This window comes from Molothrus aeneus, chromosome 1, assembly GCF_037042795.1.
Source record: "Molothrus aeneus isolate 106 chromosome 1, BPBGC_Maene_1.0, whole genome shotgun sequence".
NCBI lineage: Eukaryota > Metazoa > Chordata > Aves > Passeriformes > Icteridae > Molothrus > Molothrus aeneus.
In genome coordinates this window covers 21,498,930-21,516,497 of record NC_089646.1, presented here as the reverse complement: position 1 = coordinate 21,516,497, position 17,568 = coordinate 21,498,930, and the positions used below count along the sequence as shown (strand labels likewise).

At 38.0% G+C, this 17,568-nt stretch overlaps 1 protein-coding gene across 1 annotated transcript in view; it reads right to left on the bottom strand.

The window, feature by feature from the left end:
* The window catches only part of ITGA8 (integrin subunit alpha 8), a 111,729-nt gene that overhangs the window by 71,524 nt on the left and 22,637 nt on the right, over positions 1-17,568 (bottom strand). The window contains exons 12-13 of the mRNA XM_066562668.1: positions 12,430-12,635; positions 10,104-10,295 (exon numbers count right to left, since the gene is read on the bottom strand). Coding sequence (XP_066418765.1) covers positions 10,104-10,295; positions 12,430-12,635 — 398 coding nt within the window. The remainder of the gene's footprint in view (positions 1-10,103; positions 10,296-12,429; positions 12,636-17,568) is intronic.

Below are 17,568 nucleotides of genomic sequence, written 5' to 3'. Positions count from 1 at the left end.
TAATATTCAAGAGGATTTTGTACATCTGCTTAATGGTTAAATCCTGGTTTGTCTGGGACAGAGCCCAGCTTATCTGAAGACAGAGGGTGATGGGTCTAGAGGAGCAAATATAGGCCTCAGCCACCAAAAGACTGGTTTTCCATGAGCAATCTTTCTTCTGTGCCACTTCATCCAGGTTTGGAGACACAGCAAATAGGATGAGGATTCTCAATCATGGCACCACCACAAAAGCCCAATTTGAGACCACTTTAAGGGCAGCCAGGACTGTGCTCATCCTGCTCTTGTTTGGAGGCTCTTATTTTCACCCTGACATGTCATTTGTTTTCTGGTCTAAGTCCTGCTTATTCTTGATCTAAAGAGCTTGAATGAGTGAAACCACAGAGTAGGTGAAAGTGGAATTAAGAATGAATATACAAAAAAATTCCCCATAATTATAGCCAGTGGTAACTTCTACAATCTAGTGTAAGGACAAAATGATTATATATTCAAACAGAGCATCCACTGGAAGATTAATTAGGGATTTTTCTTTGCTTTGTCTTGTTCTGTTACAGAGCAGTAATTTCACTCTTCCTTCTTTCATTGCTTTGTGGGGTGCAACTCCTATACCCATAATTGGAAAAAATCGCTTTTGATGTTGATACAAATGCATGAGATTTGAATACACATCCAATCAGAGCACTTTTACAAGCAGAAGTTTTGAATTTGTTGAATGTTCTGTAGAAGAAAAGTTACTAATCATTTCTGTGAAAAAAATGCATGAGATGTCTAAATTATCTGAATTTTGGCAACTTTCCCCTTCTAAAAATAGAAGTTTTCTTTATTAATTCTTGTTAATGCTGCACATGCAATGTCACTGATGCAAAGATCACTAGCTGAAAAACAAAGTTTTAACAAGCAATTACAGAGCAAAAGAAGCCAGCTTAAAAAAAAACCAGCTTAACTCCTTACAACCCTTCCAAAGAGAGCCTGGAGAAAAGCCTACTCCTTTGCATCAGTGAGGGTTTGTTTTCAAGCTCAGACTAAAATGTGCGATTAAAACATAAAAACAAGGACAAAAAAAGTGTAAGAATCACAAAATCTCCTTCATTTCTTATTTTCTCATATTTCATGTTTCTGGGATGATGAGGGACTTCATTGGTTTAGTTAAATTATCACTTTGCCTACATTGTTTGAGAAGATTTTCCATCAGCTGCTCACCTGCAGAGAGCCAAGATCTGTAAGGAAGGGTTGGCATCAGCACCTATGTGATTCTGCCTCATTGCTATTGAGGAATAAATGAGCTGTGGGGTCACAACCCCACTGCAAAAATTAAGAAAACAAGCATGGAGCAACTCCACAGGAATTTTTAACTTCCATTTTTAACACAGCTTGTGGCTTGTATGCAATAAAGTCCCAGCTGGTGGGGTTTGCAGAGCTTAATGCTGAAACAAGTGTCTTTGGGACATATTTAACTGAAGTCAAGGGGCACTGCACAAAATTAAACAATCCTAATGCTTTTTTCAAATACTTCAAATTTACTTTGCTCTGAAGAGAAAGGTTGCAAATGCTGTCTGATGCAAGAAGTCTATTTTCTGAGATAAAATTATAAAAATTTAAGGTGATGGCACTGAAAGGGACACTGGATTTTGTAAGCTTGTGAGTTCACTTGCACCTTCTGCCATGTGACTGTGCCAAACCTGAAACACTGTGTGATAAAGGGCAGAAACTTGCCATGATGCTCACTAAACCTTCAACCAAATGAAGGAATTAGGAAGATCAACAAGGTCCTACTTCCAGTCTCAACAAGACATATTCCTTTATTAACTCAAGAAAATTTTTTTGATTCCCTCATATTTTTAAAGGTCAACCCCACTCTCTCTGAGAGATGCAGCCTCAGGAAGTCTGAGCAGGGAGAACATGCATCATGTTCAGCACCCTACACTTGATTGGAGCCTGTCCAGCAATCCCAAGAGAAATTGCCAAGACATGGTGTCTCATATCGGTACACGGGGGACAGTGGCCAAGAAAAACAACCAGGGAACAAGTACATAACTGGCAAACACCTCCGTTGTCAGAAACCTAAAAACGAAACAACAGCTGAGTCACCTCCCTGCTGCAGCTCTACCAGGACACAGGCAGGAAAGTGATACACTTGGGGACTCAGAATTATATCCTGACAGATTTAAACATAACTTCATGCAGTCTGTCAGCTTCATTGTGCAGTATAAAAAGGGACTGGAAAACAGTTACATTCTACCTGAGTATAGGTGCTAATGCAAATTTTGTACAAGGGAGAAAACTGCCTAACTATAAACTCAATTAAAAATTCTGTGTAAGCCTTTTTGCTTTTTTAATTTTTTTCATCAGATCAGGAGCCAAAAAGGCCCATGATCATATCTCTATTTGTTTTCTAGGACTTCAGTGTGCATTACAAACCCAAATCTCAGTAGGAAAGCTCTAGAATAAAAATGCCTTTAAATGGCCATCACTTCAGGCTTGACCACAGTAGAAGACACAGGCCTGTCCAGCACAGCCACCTTTACTCAAGAATTTTAGTTAAACAAAACAGCCATCATTTAAAGCAGAGTCACTTTCTTGCAATCCTATCATTGTCAGCTACCTTAATCCTCTGTTTTCAAACCATTCTGGTAGCAGGTCTTTAACAGGTAGCTTTAACAACACAACAATATTATTCATTATATTACAAAAAAAATCCCAAAGAGGACAGTTAATGATTTGTCACTTAAGTAAAACACTACTCACTGGGATCAATTCCTTTACTCTTATATTCTATTGGGCACAATACTGAGATTTCATAAAATATTGTAAGAAATTTTAGAAAAGCATATCTAAAATTACAGAGATAATAATTTTCCCATAAAATCAACATATTTGTACACAATTCTTGGCTTGTCACTACATTTTTGACTGATTATTCATGTGAAAAAATAATTAGCTGGTAGAAGCACATCAGCTTTTCTGCATTTGCTGGCAGAACCCAAGCCATTGTTCTGGCACCCATACATAGCAGTCCTCTCTTACCAGAGCAGATGCAGCTTCTCATTGATTTAATTTGTTTGTCTTCCACAAATCTCCTGGACCAACTTCATAATTTAATCATCACTAGATTCCGATTTGTAATATTGTTGGCACAATGCCTACTGTTCTCAAAAAAATTTATTAATCTGAAGAACCCTTGCCTCTCAGAAAGAAATTTGAGGATTTTCTTCCTGCTGTTTGAGTTAATGTACTCAGCAGATGGAGCTGTTAAATATTCCTGTTTTATTAAGATTAGACTGGATTACTGTAGTTCTGTGGAAATTTTGTCTTCTTATTACACTTCTTTCCTTCTTAAAATGTTTATAGAGTAGTTTGATATTAAGTACTATGATATTCTAACTAGTATGATATTCTTAAGATAATAACTGAGTCCAAGATAGCAAGGCATGAAGGTGCCTTTATGCATTTTCCTGTGCTGATAAAGGCTTGACTATAAAGAACAACCAAAAGAACAGGCAAACAGCTGTGTTTGTGATGAAGTAGGATACCTTAGATGAAGCTTCAGTGGCACTGATTCCAAAATGACTCTCTTAAGTTATTGAGGAAGACTTACACAAGCATCTAAACAGGCAAGGAGCAGAGACAATAGTGTATAATTTATTTGAGCAATTAACTAATCAACAGTCTTCGAATAGTGAAGTCATCCAAAGCACTGTTCTGAATCTACCCACACTGTCAATAGGAACTGGTTAAATCATCCTGATTCAGAGACACATTCAAAGAAACCCCAGTCTTTGGGAGGATATGCCACAAGAAGAAAGCAAGTTTAATGAGTTGAGTAAGTTATTCATTATAAACTATTTGCTCAGCTATAATCAGCCAGAAAGTGACTGAACATATGCTGAAATGTGAGGGTGGAAACCTTACAGCCTAAAAATGTCTGAGCCCTGTACAGATAGATGAACCAGCTGGAAGTGCAGCATCATCACCTAGATAATCACAGACTACAGGCTCTCAGTGGGGCCAGCTTTGAACAGATGCCCAGAAGCCAAAAGAAACAATTTTTTTTCCCATTAAACAGATTAATGGATTTCTTTTGTTCCTATAAAAATTGAACTATGCTAATAGAAAAAGACAAATAAATGTATAAATAAAATAAACTATAATTCAAAATGCATGCCTTTGCCTCATTCCCTGCTCCAGGCCTTGATAACACATAAAGCTCAGCATGGAGCAAAGGGGCCCTAAAAGCCCCAGGTTTACAGGACAGTGGAAGCTGCCTTGAAAGATGTTATTATGCATCCCAGATGTCCCAGCACAGAAGACAGGCAGGAAGATTGTGCTGAGGCAGGTATTTCAGAATATCTTTATGCAAAATTTGTCGAGCTGCTGTTACAGAGAATCCCATGGTTATATAAATTGTGTTACAGTCTTCACTAGGATCACCTCAGACACAGCACAATGCTGCTTTGCCATGTCCTCAGCTTGGCACAGAATTCCAGCTACCACTGTATTTGCACTTAAACTGATTGGAAAAGCCCATATTTTATGGTTTTTCAATCTCATCAGCTCCCTTATTTCTTTAATCCCATTTAGTTTTTTTTCATGACTGTCAATCCAGAATAATGGCATTAAACCAGTTTTTACTATTGCAGCAGAAGTGAGATCAGCTCTTGTCTTTTGAATATGACCTTAGAACATGAGTTGTCAGAAAACAGTGAAATGGATCATCTGCTGAAAGATGTTACAGTTATGTCAGTGCTAGTAAAACAGTGCTAGAGAATGTGCTTGTATGCTGTATCTTTACTATATGCAGTGGTATCATTAAAACAGCCCTAACACAGTTCACCCATGCCAATTATTAGACTACAAAAGTGAGCATGCAGTAACCCTGTTTTGGCAAAAAAGTGAGTTTGATAGTGTGCACAAGGAGTGTTCAGAACCAAAGACAGCATATTTCATTTACTAATGTAGATGTACCTCAAGAGGATTAACTGGTCTTTTACTTCAAATACTGGGTCCATGTTGTGTATTGGAGAGATACTGAGTATTTCAGGTAAATATGGTATTAAGCTTATCAGTGCCATGCTTAGGAGACTGGGAAAGCTGCACATCATGGCTTGGCACAGTCTATCTGACAGATATGCCTAATCTGCTTCCTTTCACTAGTCTTACCTGACTATAAAGTTTAATTAGATTCTGCCTCTTACATGACTACAGAGAAAGGAGCATCCATCCATTAGTTACCATCATCACCACTGCTTGGCATTGCACTCCAGCTAGGTGAGGAGGAGTGCAATTCTGTTTGGGGCAGAAGGTGATGAACACAAGCACAGAGAGGGCAGCAGCATGAGCAACACAGCTGTTAGGATGATCAGCACAGTTTTCTGCCTCTGCTGCTTCCCAGGGTTGAAAGTTTCCTCCTACTGCCCCCAAGCCTGCAAAGCAGAGACTTCCATATTATTATCACCCCTGTCTGTGCTGATAAAGGAACAGTTCTGGGTACATAACATCTGGAGTGTCTGTAAGGATGACACAATTTATGGAACTCCCTCCTGGAAAGCTGCAGAGATGTAAACCAAAGGTTGTACTTAGTAACAAGATTCAGTCTTCCCTGTTGAAAAAATCTCTGTATTTTCACAATGCTGAGAGGTCTGTTACTGTTACAGTGACAGCACCTGGGCCAGGACAGCTGAAGTCAGATGGTGACACTGAGAGAACTGCTAACAAGGAGGAAAAGCAGCTCTGTCTGCATGCTGTCTCTACCAGAGAAAGTTCCATTTTTAGGTAAGATGTTGACTAGTTAGTTATTCAGCTGTCTGTACCCTGTGTTTGTGCAATAAAAGCAGGGCATGTGCTTGAGCACTGTGTACTGTCCATATTTTTGTGTTGTTAGCACAGATTAGCTCTGATTTTAGTGTGTGCAAGTTAGTACTCTCCCAGACAGCAGCTGGGAAAGGTCTGGGCCAAGGACCTTCCACAAAAGGGAATATGGGTACTGCCATCCTGTTCCAGTGGCTTCATCTGATAAGAGTGAGCTGTGCTGTGCCATGTAGCCTCAAGCCCAGACCACAGTTCCTGGCCCAATTTATTTTCTTGTACAAACATGATTACTGATAGCATTGAAAAATATTTGGGATTATTATTTTTTCAAGTACTAACTCTGATTTCCTTCTCAGTAGAGAAGATACAGCTCTTTTTTTATGTTTGTTAAATATGAAACCCAGGTCAATGGTAAAATCTTTATCAGAAACTTTACCCATACACAAGTCATAAACTACTAACTGCTCTTTGCATGAAAATCTATGAAGAAGAGAAGAGGCAGCAGTGGTGGCAAGACTGAACAATCATTTGGTACAGCAGGACTGGTGTGCCATTCTCCACTGCACAAGAAACAATTAAATATATTAGAATTCCTTCCACAGAATTGCTAAAACACGTGGCTGATAGAGGAAATATGTTGGAAGTCTGTAAAATAACTGGACTGCAGAACTGCTCACTGTCTATTCAGTGTAAGAACTAGAAAATGTCCAGTGGAACATTCAAGATTTGAATGGGACACAGTGAGAATTACTTCTTCACAGGCAATTCAGCTGGGCTGTGGGGTCCCTTGACAAATGCTGCATGTGCCAAAAGTCTGCATGAGTTTTACAGTTGATTGGTCAAATTCATGGAAGAAAAGTCTGTCAAACTATACTAATTTTGGAGGTGCCATCTCTTACTCTGGGCCACCTTGATATTCTGGTTGGTTAATGCTGGGTGAATATTCTGGGAAGTATCACAACAACTGTACAATTCCCAGGATATCTGTTGTTGGCCACTGTTGGAAACATGCTATGGTGCTAGACAGAGCTTTTATCTCTATCAGTATGGCTGGATTATGTTCTTCCTTGTCTGCTCTGCTACTCCACCATTAAACCTGCCTGTGATTAGTTTTCTCCCAAATTTATTATACAGCTGGATCATGGGGGACAAGAGACTCTCTCTGCCTTTCCTAAGACCAGAAAGTGGGGGGTGGGGGAGACTCTCTCCCTTTGGTTGCAGGAAGAGGAGAAAAGAGAAACCACTCCATCCACAGGAAAGCTGAGGGATTTGAGGAGCTCTGTGTACTAGGGAGTCTTCCTCTGCTCCCTGTTTCCTTCTCTGTTCCTGAGCTTATACTGGCATTTGGATGAAGACAGGAAGATATTACTCCCTATACCAAATGGTCTCTCTTCTCCAAAAGGCTAATACATAGATCTCAGTTTGAGTTGAACTCCCAGCCAAGAGAGGATTTAACCTTTTTCCATTGGGAGAAAAATGTGACTGTGATTCACCCTCACTTTTTAGTAACTGTATTACCCAACTTGTAACCAAAAAGCACTGGGGTTGCTGGGGTCAGAACAGCAATCCCAGGATAAGGCTCAGTGGTCTGTGATAAAAAGCCATATGGACAGGTGGTATCTTCTGCCCTCTAGGTCAGTGACCTGCTCCCAAAAACATTACCTTATGGTCTGATTTAAAGAAGGCCTGAACCTCCAAAAACTCTGAAAATGCTATACAGTACATTAGAAATGAAATGGCAGAGTAACTCTCAAGTCTCAGACTCCCATTTCCTAGCATGAATATGCTGCCTCATGAACAATGTCAGGTACAAGTGCTTGAGTAAATTATACAAGCTCAGCTGTAGTTATACAGGTCAGTCTTGAACAATTGAACTCTAGCCATGGAAGAGCTACATGCTTGGAGAATCTCACCTTACACAGTGGCAATACACGCTTATACCTGCAGACATTACAGCTGTCTCTCATCTCCCAGTCCAGAAATTCTGAGAACAGAACTTCTGAGAGTGTTAAGTCAGAATAATCTGATTTTACTACATTTTTTCTTTTTAGAAAAGGGCCACTTTTAGAATATGCACACTAGAAAGCTTAAATGAAAATTTTTGTGGTTTTTTTTCCCCCCTAATCTTTCACAATCTTCTTTGAATCACAGGCACAAACAGTAGTTTGGGAAGCATGGAATTAAAGGCTAATTTTCTAGACTTTCTATAGTCAGCCAGACCCCATTTCTCTAAAATAAAACTTCCTTCCTAATCCTTCCAACTTCAGTACCTTGTTTCCTCCTTTTACAAGGGTTGCCCTCAGGCGTTTCCGTCAGGAGGTGAAGAAGGAAAGCTCTTTGACACGAGAAGGATTACTTGATTCATTGCCTAGAGTGTTTATCCTAGGCTTGCATTTCCCTGTATTATTTCCTTTTTTTTTTTTTTCCCTTTTCCCATAGGAAGGCACTCTATTTTTGTGCTAGCATTGTGCCATGTTTGCACTATTTTTACAGCTCTGTTTTGGTGCTCCAAATCTTCATGAATTAGGGAAGAGGTGGTTGACTCATAGTAAGGGATTTTTCATCTCATTTTCTGAGAGATTTTCAGCAGTGCTGTGGACTGCTCATCCAGGGGAAAAGCTAGTTACAGTAAATGCAGGGTGGTGTTTCTTTTGTTTGTTTTCATTTTTTTAATTAGGTAATTCCTGTAGTAAAACCAAATGCTCTAACCCATAGCGAGCTGATAACACAATGTGAAATTCTGCAAGTAGGATGCATGTTGGAGGCCACAATGACAGAGAGAGAACACACAATTATACTACAATTCCTCAGTGCACATTTAGAAAGATCAAGACTGATCACCCAAACTTTCCACAAATTAGCTTAAAAGATGCTCCACATAAAGTATTCTAATACAGCAGCAAGACTTCTACTCTTCTCTATGTGAGTCAAAGAATCTCTCCCTTCCCTCTATCTTTTCAATCTTAGAAATGCCAGGAATGCAATATCCTGTTTCCTTTGGTTTTGCTGGGGGCCTTGTGGGTGCTTTAGGAAATGTTTAAATGCTGAAACTTTAATAAAGAGCTCTGTTGTCCAAGAGAACCTCATTAGTCATGGACAATGAAAGACTATTAATAGCAACATCAACAATATGCAAACAAAAAGTCAGAACAGTGTTTAAAAGCACTTTCTTTTCTCTAATGCTAAAGATCTTCTTACTTTAGTCTCATGATAGCCTCACTTTATTACCCTGCAGTCAGCTTTTCTGTTTGCAAAACTGTAATTTCTATTGTAAACACCCCTTCCCAGAAATTGCCTTCTGCTTTTGGAAAGATACCTCTTTCAAGGCTTTTACAATCCATCTCAGAAAGGTAAAAGATCCTGTTTTTGTCCCTTTGAAAAATTACAATTTTCACTTTTGAAATAGCACAACTTTTAAGAACTCTAGCCTTGAAATAACCCAGGGTAACAAGAGTGATTTCACAGTAAGTCAGGGAAACATGGACTGTTAGGATTTTACTGTGGATGAACCTTTCACAGTAAGAAAATACCAAGGCTTTTGAATTGCCATGAAAAGAAACAGAACAGATTTGTTTCCAGATGAGAGAGAGAGTAAATACAAGCACACTTACATTCAGACTACTTAGATGGTAGGAAAAATTTTCTTTTAAAAACAAATGCTTCCCTGAAAAACTTAATTAATGTTACAAACTTGATAAATGTGAATGCATGTAAGGTAAACTCGTTAGGAAGAATCAAAGCTAACCTAAAAAGGAAGAGTCCATATCTCAAAATGAAAACATAAAAGGGATGGAAAGGCCCAAATAAAATTGCTGCTTTAAGCAATTTGCATTCTCTCTGCTTTTTTGTAATGCAAAGCCATTAACTATATATAGCTCAGCGTCTCTTTGGTCAGCAAAAAACAACTCAGAAACACAACCAAACCAATCCCTTCTTCTACAATGCAACATGTTTTTAATTAAGAAAGAATGCCAGGATGAAGGAGACCTTACAAGTTCAATAAACTGAGACCATTCAGTTTTTGGAAGTGGGGGAATAGGGTTAAGGTTTTCATTGTAAACTTCACATGTTTTATGTTAATACAACTATTTCAGCCCTTTCTTGACTTTCTGATCATGTCTTTTGACAGGAAAGGGAGTATTTGTTTTGTCTGTTTTTAACTCTCAGGAAAGCAAACTAGAACTGTCCAGAAATGTCTATCCTTTATTCTGACCTCTGCCTTCCAAAAGGAGCAGTTTAGGCATGATGAATTTACCAGAGAATGGAAGTATGAAATTCCCTTTCTAATGCAAAAATCTTACCTGGGTAATCATTCTTGTCTACATCTGAGTCGCCTCTCAGAGTGAAGCCAAATCCCGAAGGCATGGACTGAGAGGCCCAGGCTCCATTGAGAACCTGGGAAGGGTTAGGATTTAACCCATTACTGTGTCCATTGTAAATGAGCACTTTCCCTCTTCTGTCTTCTCCTGCAAATGGTGCACCAATAGCAATGTCTTCAGAGGAAAAAAAAAAAAAGGATAAAAAGAATGGACACAATTAAAAATAAACTCCCTGCAGGAAAATAGACTTAAATTGCTTCTGCTAAAAACATGCAAGAACTTCAACATTCTGTATTTCTGAATGTATTCTAGTTTAAAGGCAAATATACAAAATGCTAGCAGCGTTTTTTCTGTGTCAAACTTTCATGACAAAAGCTTATAAAATAATCCTATCAAGAGGTTATTTAATTATACTAAATAGCCAGTCCACATTGGATTCCTCTACATTTTTCCAGGGCAGTTAATTAGCTTTAATAAACCAAGATCTAATGAATGCCTGCTTCTACTTTCGTATTTTTAAACAGGTACAAATTTTCTTTGATTTCTTCGATCACCTGTTAATAAGGAGCAGCTGTTAGATAAAACTAATTTTCTTTTTCCAGATAACATATCCTACATAGACAAAAAAATTCACCCTCTCAAACACCCAATGCTTTAGAATGCAAAGAGAACAGTGGAATATAATGTTTTCATCTATATCAATTCATCATTTTATTGATGGAATAGTACTGAGTCAGGAATTTCACAAGAGCTCTTAGGCACTATGGAATGAAACAGTTCAATCCTTAAAAATGAGGTGCCATATCCAAGAAGCAGAATTTACAGTGCTCTTTTTAGTTTCCGTGCATGGGATGTGGAGACAATATTGTCCAGACTGAGAACCAACAGCTGCTGTAGCTGAGCTAAATAATAGGAAACAATAGGGGATATGTATCTGTAGCTCTCATTTTTGGGTTCTGATCTAGTAAATGATACTGGATTTCTTTATTAAACTTGAATTAAGCACCTGGACTCTGCAGCTTCACTCCAATGGCAGAAGCACACCAAAGCTCTATGACTGGCATATCCAGTTATGAAGAAGACTCTGGCTCTAGAATCTTCTTAGTCTTTCTACAGTGAGAGAGAAAAGCAGAAATGTCTTCTGCCTACCTCATCTGAATTCTGGACAGACAGGAGACCAACACTGCCTGCCCAGAGTAGCTGAGGGTATCTGCTATTGCTCACAGGTAGAAAGCAGGAATTCTCCACCATGAGGTTCAGCTGTGCTGAACTCCATGGTGGGATTCCAGGATAAGTCAGTGAGGGTGCTCTCAGCAGTCACAATCCAATGGCTCCTACCCACAGGATGGTATTCATACTTTGTGCACTCTGAACCCCAGTGCACTTCTATGACTCCTGACATGAATGATCCCTCCCACAGCAGCCACACAATGAGGACATTGCCCCAGAATCTAGTGGCTAGAGCATTGTGAAAAACACCCCAGGAAGTACTTAATTACTCCTTAGTTCATTAATTTTTCCTTAGTGGGACAACTATTCTAAAGGCTATTGTGCAAAACAGCTCTTCCAGGAAAAAAACTTCTTGGTGTTTTAGATGCAAAGATACCTGCTTTGAAGATCCCTAATATCCTGGAAATAAGAAGTAAGGTAATGCATGCAGGGAAAACCAAGATGCCACTGATCATGTCTAGGAGGCTAACCATAGGTGCTCAAGGTATCCCAGCTTTCTCAGGTAATCAAGCAGTAAGTTTAGTTTTTCTAGTTGCTTGAATGTAGGCTGCCAGTTAACTTACATGAACATTTTGTTGTGTGCATGTGCTATAAGAATTTAAAAGAACCCATTATGCATTGGTTTTTCAGTACTTAAGTACCAGTGGAAGGCTGACTCCAAAATAGTACTTTTGTAATTGCCCAATTCTTTCATTGTTGACAAAATGCTCCATGTACTGAGTCTCATTGAATTATCAAACTCTTCCAAGCATTTGAGGAGATAAGAACTCTGCTTTCAATAATATGAAATATCTTAATCAAGTAATTAAATGCTATTATAGTTATAAAACAAAAGGTATTTTTATTTAAAAAAACCCTAACATTTAGTAAAAAATCACAATGTAGTCAATATGACTGCCCTCTTATTGGTCGCTTTTCATATTTGGGTCTCAATATCAGTTTCATTAGCATTAGTATAAATTCTCATGAATTTCAAATATGTTACAAAGCCTTTTCCAGCATAGCACAGACACAATATTTGCTGCTTGGGCATTTGTAATTTCAGTGTTAGAAATACACTACATTACATTCACATTACCATTATATCCATCCTGATTGAGATCTCCAAGGTGTGTGATTGCACTGCCAAATCTACCAAACACTTCAGTGCCTGTAAGAATTTGTGCATCGTGGAAGAGGAATGCACTTTCTTGCAGGTACAGATAAACTTGCCCAACTTCTTTAGGCTTGCTCTCAAATTCTCGTTCCATAAAAAGAGGGGCACCGACTAGGATATCATCTAAACTGGAAAAAACAAAAAAACTGCGTCACTGAGAGACTGAGTGTAAACAACACAGTTTATACATTTGCTAAACAAGAAGCTGATAATTATCATACATTCAGACTAACTGAGGTAAGAAGGCACTTCTGGAGTCCCAGTTCAAACACTTGGTCAAAGCACGGTCAGTTAGGGAAGGCTGTCCACAGCTATACTCAGTTCAGTTTTGAATATCTCCATGGATGGAGACTCCACAACCTCTCTGGGCAACTACTTCCAGTGTCTGATCATCATCACAGCCAAAATGGTTTTTTCTAGGTTTAAATGGAATTCCTTGTACTTCAGTTCATGCCCACAAGAGACACTGAAAACTTAGACTTTGCAATTGATGATGCAGAAGTCAGGAATCTAAGAGTGAATCTGTGTCACTGGAACAAATTCTGTAGATCTGTTTTACTAACAGTGCCAGCAAGAGACAAATTTTAGTATTAAATCTTGTTTTTGCAAATTATACATGAGTAAGTGACCAAAAGAAAAAAACCCTGCCACTTTACAACAGATTTGTGAGTAACATACATGAAACACAAGTAGAGCATCAATTAACAGAGAATGCCTCATCACTTCATATAGAAACTGGGAGACAAAGCCAAAGCCCTATTTCTGAAAACACTTCTGTTCAATATTAGGTACACAAGTAGTTGCAGTGCCCATATAATTTTCTGTACAGAGTATTAAAGAGAAAGGACATAATCAAATCATAAAAATAAGATGCTTAGAGGAAAAAGTCTGTCCATTATGCTACTCCAAGAAGAATCAGTAAAAGAACACAGACCAATCAAAACATATCTTGCATGTTGTTGTTCTAAATAGTCATTTTTCAAAACATATTACCAACATTTATCTAGAGGGAATAAAAAGATCCTTTCATGAACTGTGAAGAATAAAAACAAGTGGGATTGACAGACTTATAAAAAGCAGAAGTATTCTTAATGGATTATTCTGAGATATGAAATGATAGTATCAGATTAATTGCTCAAGCCCTAATAAAAAAATAATTTGCATTACATTCAGTGGTCATTGATCATCTGTATTGAGGAAGTCTGTTACTTCAAATAACTAGAAATACTTGATCACAGAATATTTAATTTGGAAAACATATTTTCTTGCTCTAATGTGAAAATTTTTCAAACTTTGTAAAACTCAGAGAAAACTTTCTATTCACAATTCATCATATTTCCAATATGAGGTTTTATCCATTAGCAAACCAAACAGTAAAATTGCATTAATTGTTTTTCCTAATCCTGATAGAAAAAAAAATCTGTATGATTCAGCAATATCTCAGCCACTATTTTCCCACAGATGTACACTGTGATTCTAAGATAGACACTGTAGAATTTAGCACAGAATATTTCATCTAGAAAAAAAAAATCATTGTAGAACTTACACATTATATAAGTTGTGACAAAATACTTCTAGGAATGTTATTTTTCTACTAAGTTTTATAGCATGTTTCCATAAAGGAAAGTGCAGTTCCAAATGTCAGGTCATTTGGTACAGCTGTCTATTTTTTATGTTAGATTTTGCCCTATGGCATAAATAACTAAAAAAGAAGGAAGCAGATGCTGATTTGACATCAAAGGTGGGATTTTCCTTTCACACTAAACATTAAAAGTCTTCCTCTACTAATGGAAGATGTTTGTGGTTGGGACAGAATATCAGCTGAAATGGTTACCATGAAACAATAGCAACAACAGAAAGAAATAATGAATGCTCTTTTAAAAATAAGTAATTTTACATATGCCATGTACTCAAAGCATTACACAGTAGGACTATCATCAATTACTATTTCAGTACCTCACAGTCCAGATATTCCCAGTACTTTGGGACCCCACAGAGTTCAGTGTTGTAGAAACCATGAAATAAAAGATGTGCTTGGCTCCCTTGAATATTTTACAAATGAGCAATTTTAAGACTAAAGGAAGATTTTTTTAGAGATGAGAAGGAATAAAATGACTGAGAGTCAGAAAGCTCCCAGCACACTGATGTAAAATAAATATATACCCAGATACCTTTAAAACCCCGGTCCTAGAGCAATATCTAGAGCGCCTAAAATGGTGAAAAGAGAAACTACTTATTGTGTACTAAAACTCTCTAAGCAGAAGCCTAACCCAGAACACAAGATTCACCAGGTGACACAGAAAGCAAGCAGACAAGAGCTGGAGCCTGTTGAACAGGGAGTACAGCATCCCAGCTAGAAGTGCACAGTACTGGGTTACTTTTCTGGCAAAACTTCAACTTTGCAAAAATAAATGACTGTATAAAATGCATGAACAGTCCATGGAGAAGGGACCAGAATATGGTAGCTAAGATGGCTCATCTTCTGATGTACTGAGGGACAGGTGGAAGGAGGGCAGTCATTTAATACACTGACCTATTTTTCAGCTGGTTATGGGCAGCAGAGCCACCTGAAGCACCCACAAAACTTGGTTTGTCCTCCCTCCAGGTACTCAGATGTATTGCCCCCACCAAGGCCTTCCTTTTCTCACCCTCTTAAATTTTCCCCCTTCTCCTTCAGAGCTGAGCCCTGTAGGTCAAAGCACGCTGCTTCAGCAAGTCCTCTGCAAGAGGGAACTCCCCCTTAGGCAATTCTAGAGGTTTGGGATTAGAGTTTGGGTTTTTTTGTGCTGTCACAGCAGTGTACTGTAGCTAGAAAGGAAGGGTTTGTCAGCTACCCAACTCTCTCTGATCCTCATTTACTTCCTTCTGGTTCCTCTTCAAGTGGGTAAAATAAGCAAACAATTGCTGCTTACCCTACTTTATACTCATTTCTACCTCCCAGCTTCTACAACTTAATTATTTAGATAGCAAGCAGTCAAGGGGGTATGGGGGGGTGTGTGTACTTGTTGGCTTCTAAGTGCCTATGTGGTTAGTATGATGCATTTTGTTGGTGAAAGAGGATATTTCGATTGGCTTTTTAAATTGTAGGGGTTTGTATTTACAAAATTGAGAGTTCTGAGTCAAATTCAGTTTGATGTGATTACTTTTAAAAAGCCATATGAGTAAATAAAAGCAAAAGCCCCTGGACGGTAATACTAAACCATGAAATGCAGTTCAGCATGCAGTGGTATTTTGAACTGGTTCATTAGATTTCATTATTGCCCTGAGATGCTAGAGTTAACATAAATTATATATTAATTTTTGCTCCAACACAGAAAAGTAACCCGCCAGTATTACTTCCCTTATGATTAAAAAAAAAAAACACTTTAAAAAGCACAAAGCTGACCACCTGCTGAGACTGTGTGCCATTCCTTTGTATCCTGCAGAGTAATAAAAAGCAGGAATATGGGAAATGTCAAGAGGTCAAAGTATAACTATGGAAAGCTTTGATATAGGCCAAATAAAAAAAAACCAGTAAACAGTTTATTTCACTATTTTTATTGGATTGATTCAGCCTAAATTGAAAGTGCTCTCTTTTTCTCTCTTTACTAGGAATGTAGCTTGTAAGTTGATGGCAAACTTGATTTATTAAGTTTCATTGTGGATTTCTCAGTACTAGCAACAGGCAACTAAAGGGTAGTTCAAACAGTATCCTCAATTTCCCTGTTCTGCCTACAGTCCTGATGTGGTGCAGATAAAACTGCATGATTCCCTTTGCTGTACCCACAGAACTACTGGGCCAGATCTACAGAACTTTTTTTTCCTAAGATGAGCCTAATCTTTGAGCCATATTATGAATCTTATTACAGCAAAGCACTATTCCTAATAATCTTGTGTTCTTTTTTTCAGCAAATAACTTAATTGGGTTTCTCATACTGATGAGGCCACCACTACCTCCTCATCTTTAGCTGAACAAAATGCCTAAGTGAATTTGAAGTGCTAATTTCCTTTTGCTTTTTTCTCCTCCTTTACTCTTCCTTTCAGATAAATATTTCTATTGATTACATGTGCACACCAGCAAAGGCAGGCTACATATCTAATCAGACATGTTTATCCAGTAGAGCTTTTTGTGTTTTGTTTTCTGTGGGATGTTTGGATCTCAGGAAGAGACTTTAGATTTCATTTAAGATATAGACTGGGAGACCACACAGGCCTCAACAGCAGTTTGATTATATTATTGACATAAACTGTGGTTTTAGAGGTACACAGAAAGTATGAGACCTGCCAAGTAACCCTAGGGTTAACAGGAAATAACCTGCACAGGAAACAGTTTGGTTCAATGAGAAGTTAAATAAGTACCCTGAAAGTCTAATGAGTGTCTATTGCACCTCAGATGAATGTTCCTTCACCCTTTCACATTTATAATACTAAATAATTACAAATTATTTAGTCCTACTAATTATTTAGTAGGATTAAATAATTTCTGATTCTGTATATCAGAAAAACCAAAATTTTCAAAAGCTGTGATACTATGACAAAATTTAATCTCAGAAACTTGATAATATTTGAGTTCTGTGAAGCCACCATGGAAACTGCTGAAGCTTCTGTTCTGTTGTTGTTGGTTTTTTTTGTAACTGCAATAACATTTACCACCTTGTTATTTTTCTCTTCTCTTGCAAAACTCAATCTTTAAAGGGTCACTAGTCACTGATGAGAAGCAATGACTTAACCCAGAAAAATTATTTCATGCACTGTATTTAAGCACTTAATAAGAAATGATCACAAGAAAAACATATGATGTAGACACATCTGAGGCATTTTGCAATAAGCAATAGTACACTACATCTCTAAATATTATCCGGGCTCATCTTTGTGCAGACTTCCAAGCCTCTGAGTTTCAGGGATCTTTATCTCCTTGCTAGATAGCTACTATAAATATTCTCTTACTAAAGTCCTCTTCTTCTAAAATATTTAATCAGACTTTACATGACTTGAAAGTTAACAAGGGTTTTGTTCAACAGAGCCTGAAACCCCCAAGTATCTTAGGGATAATGATCCCCAGGTATCATGATCCTGAGATTG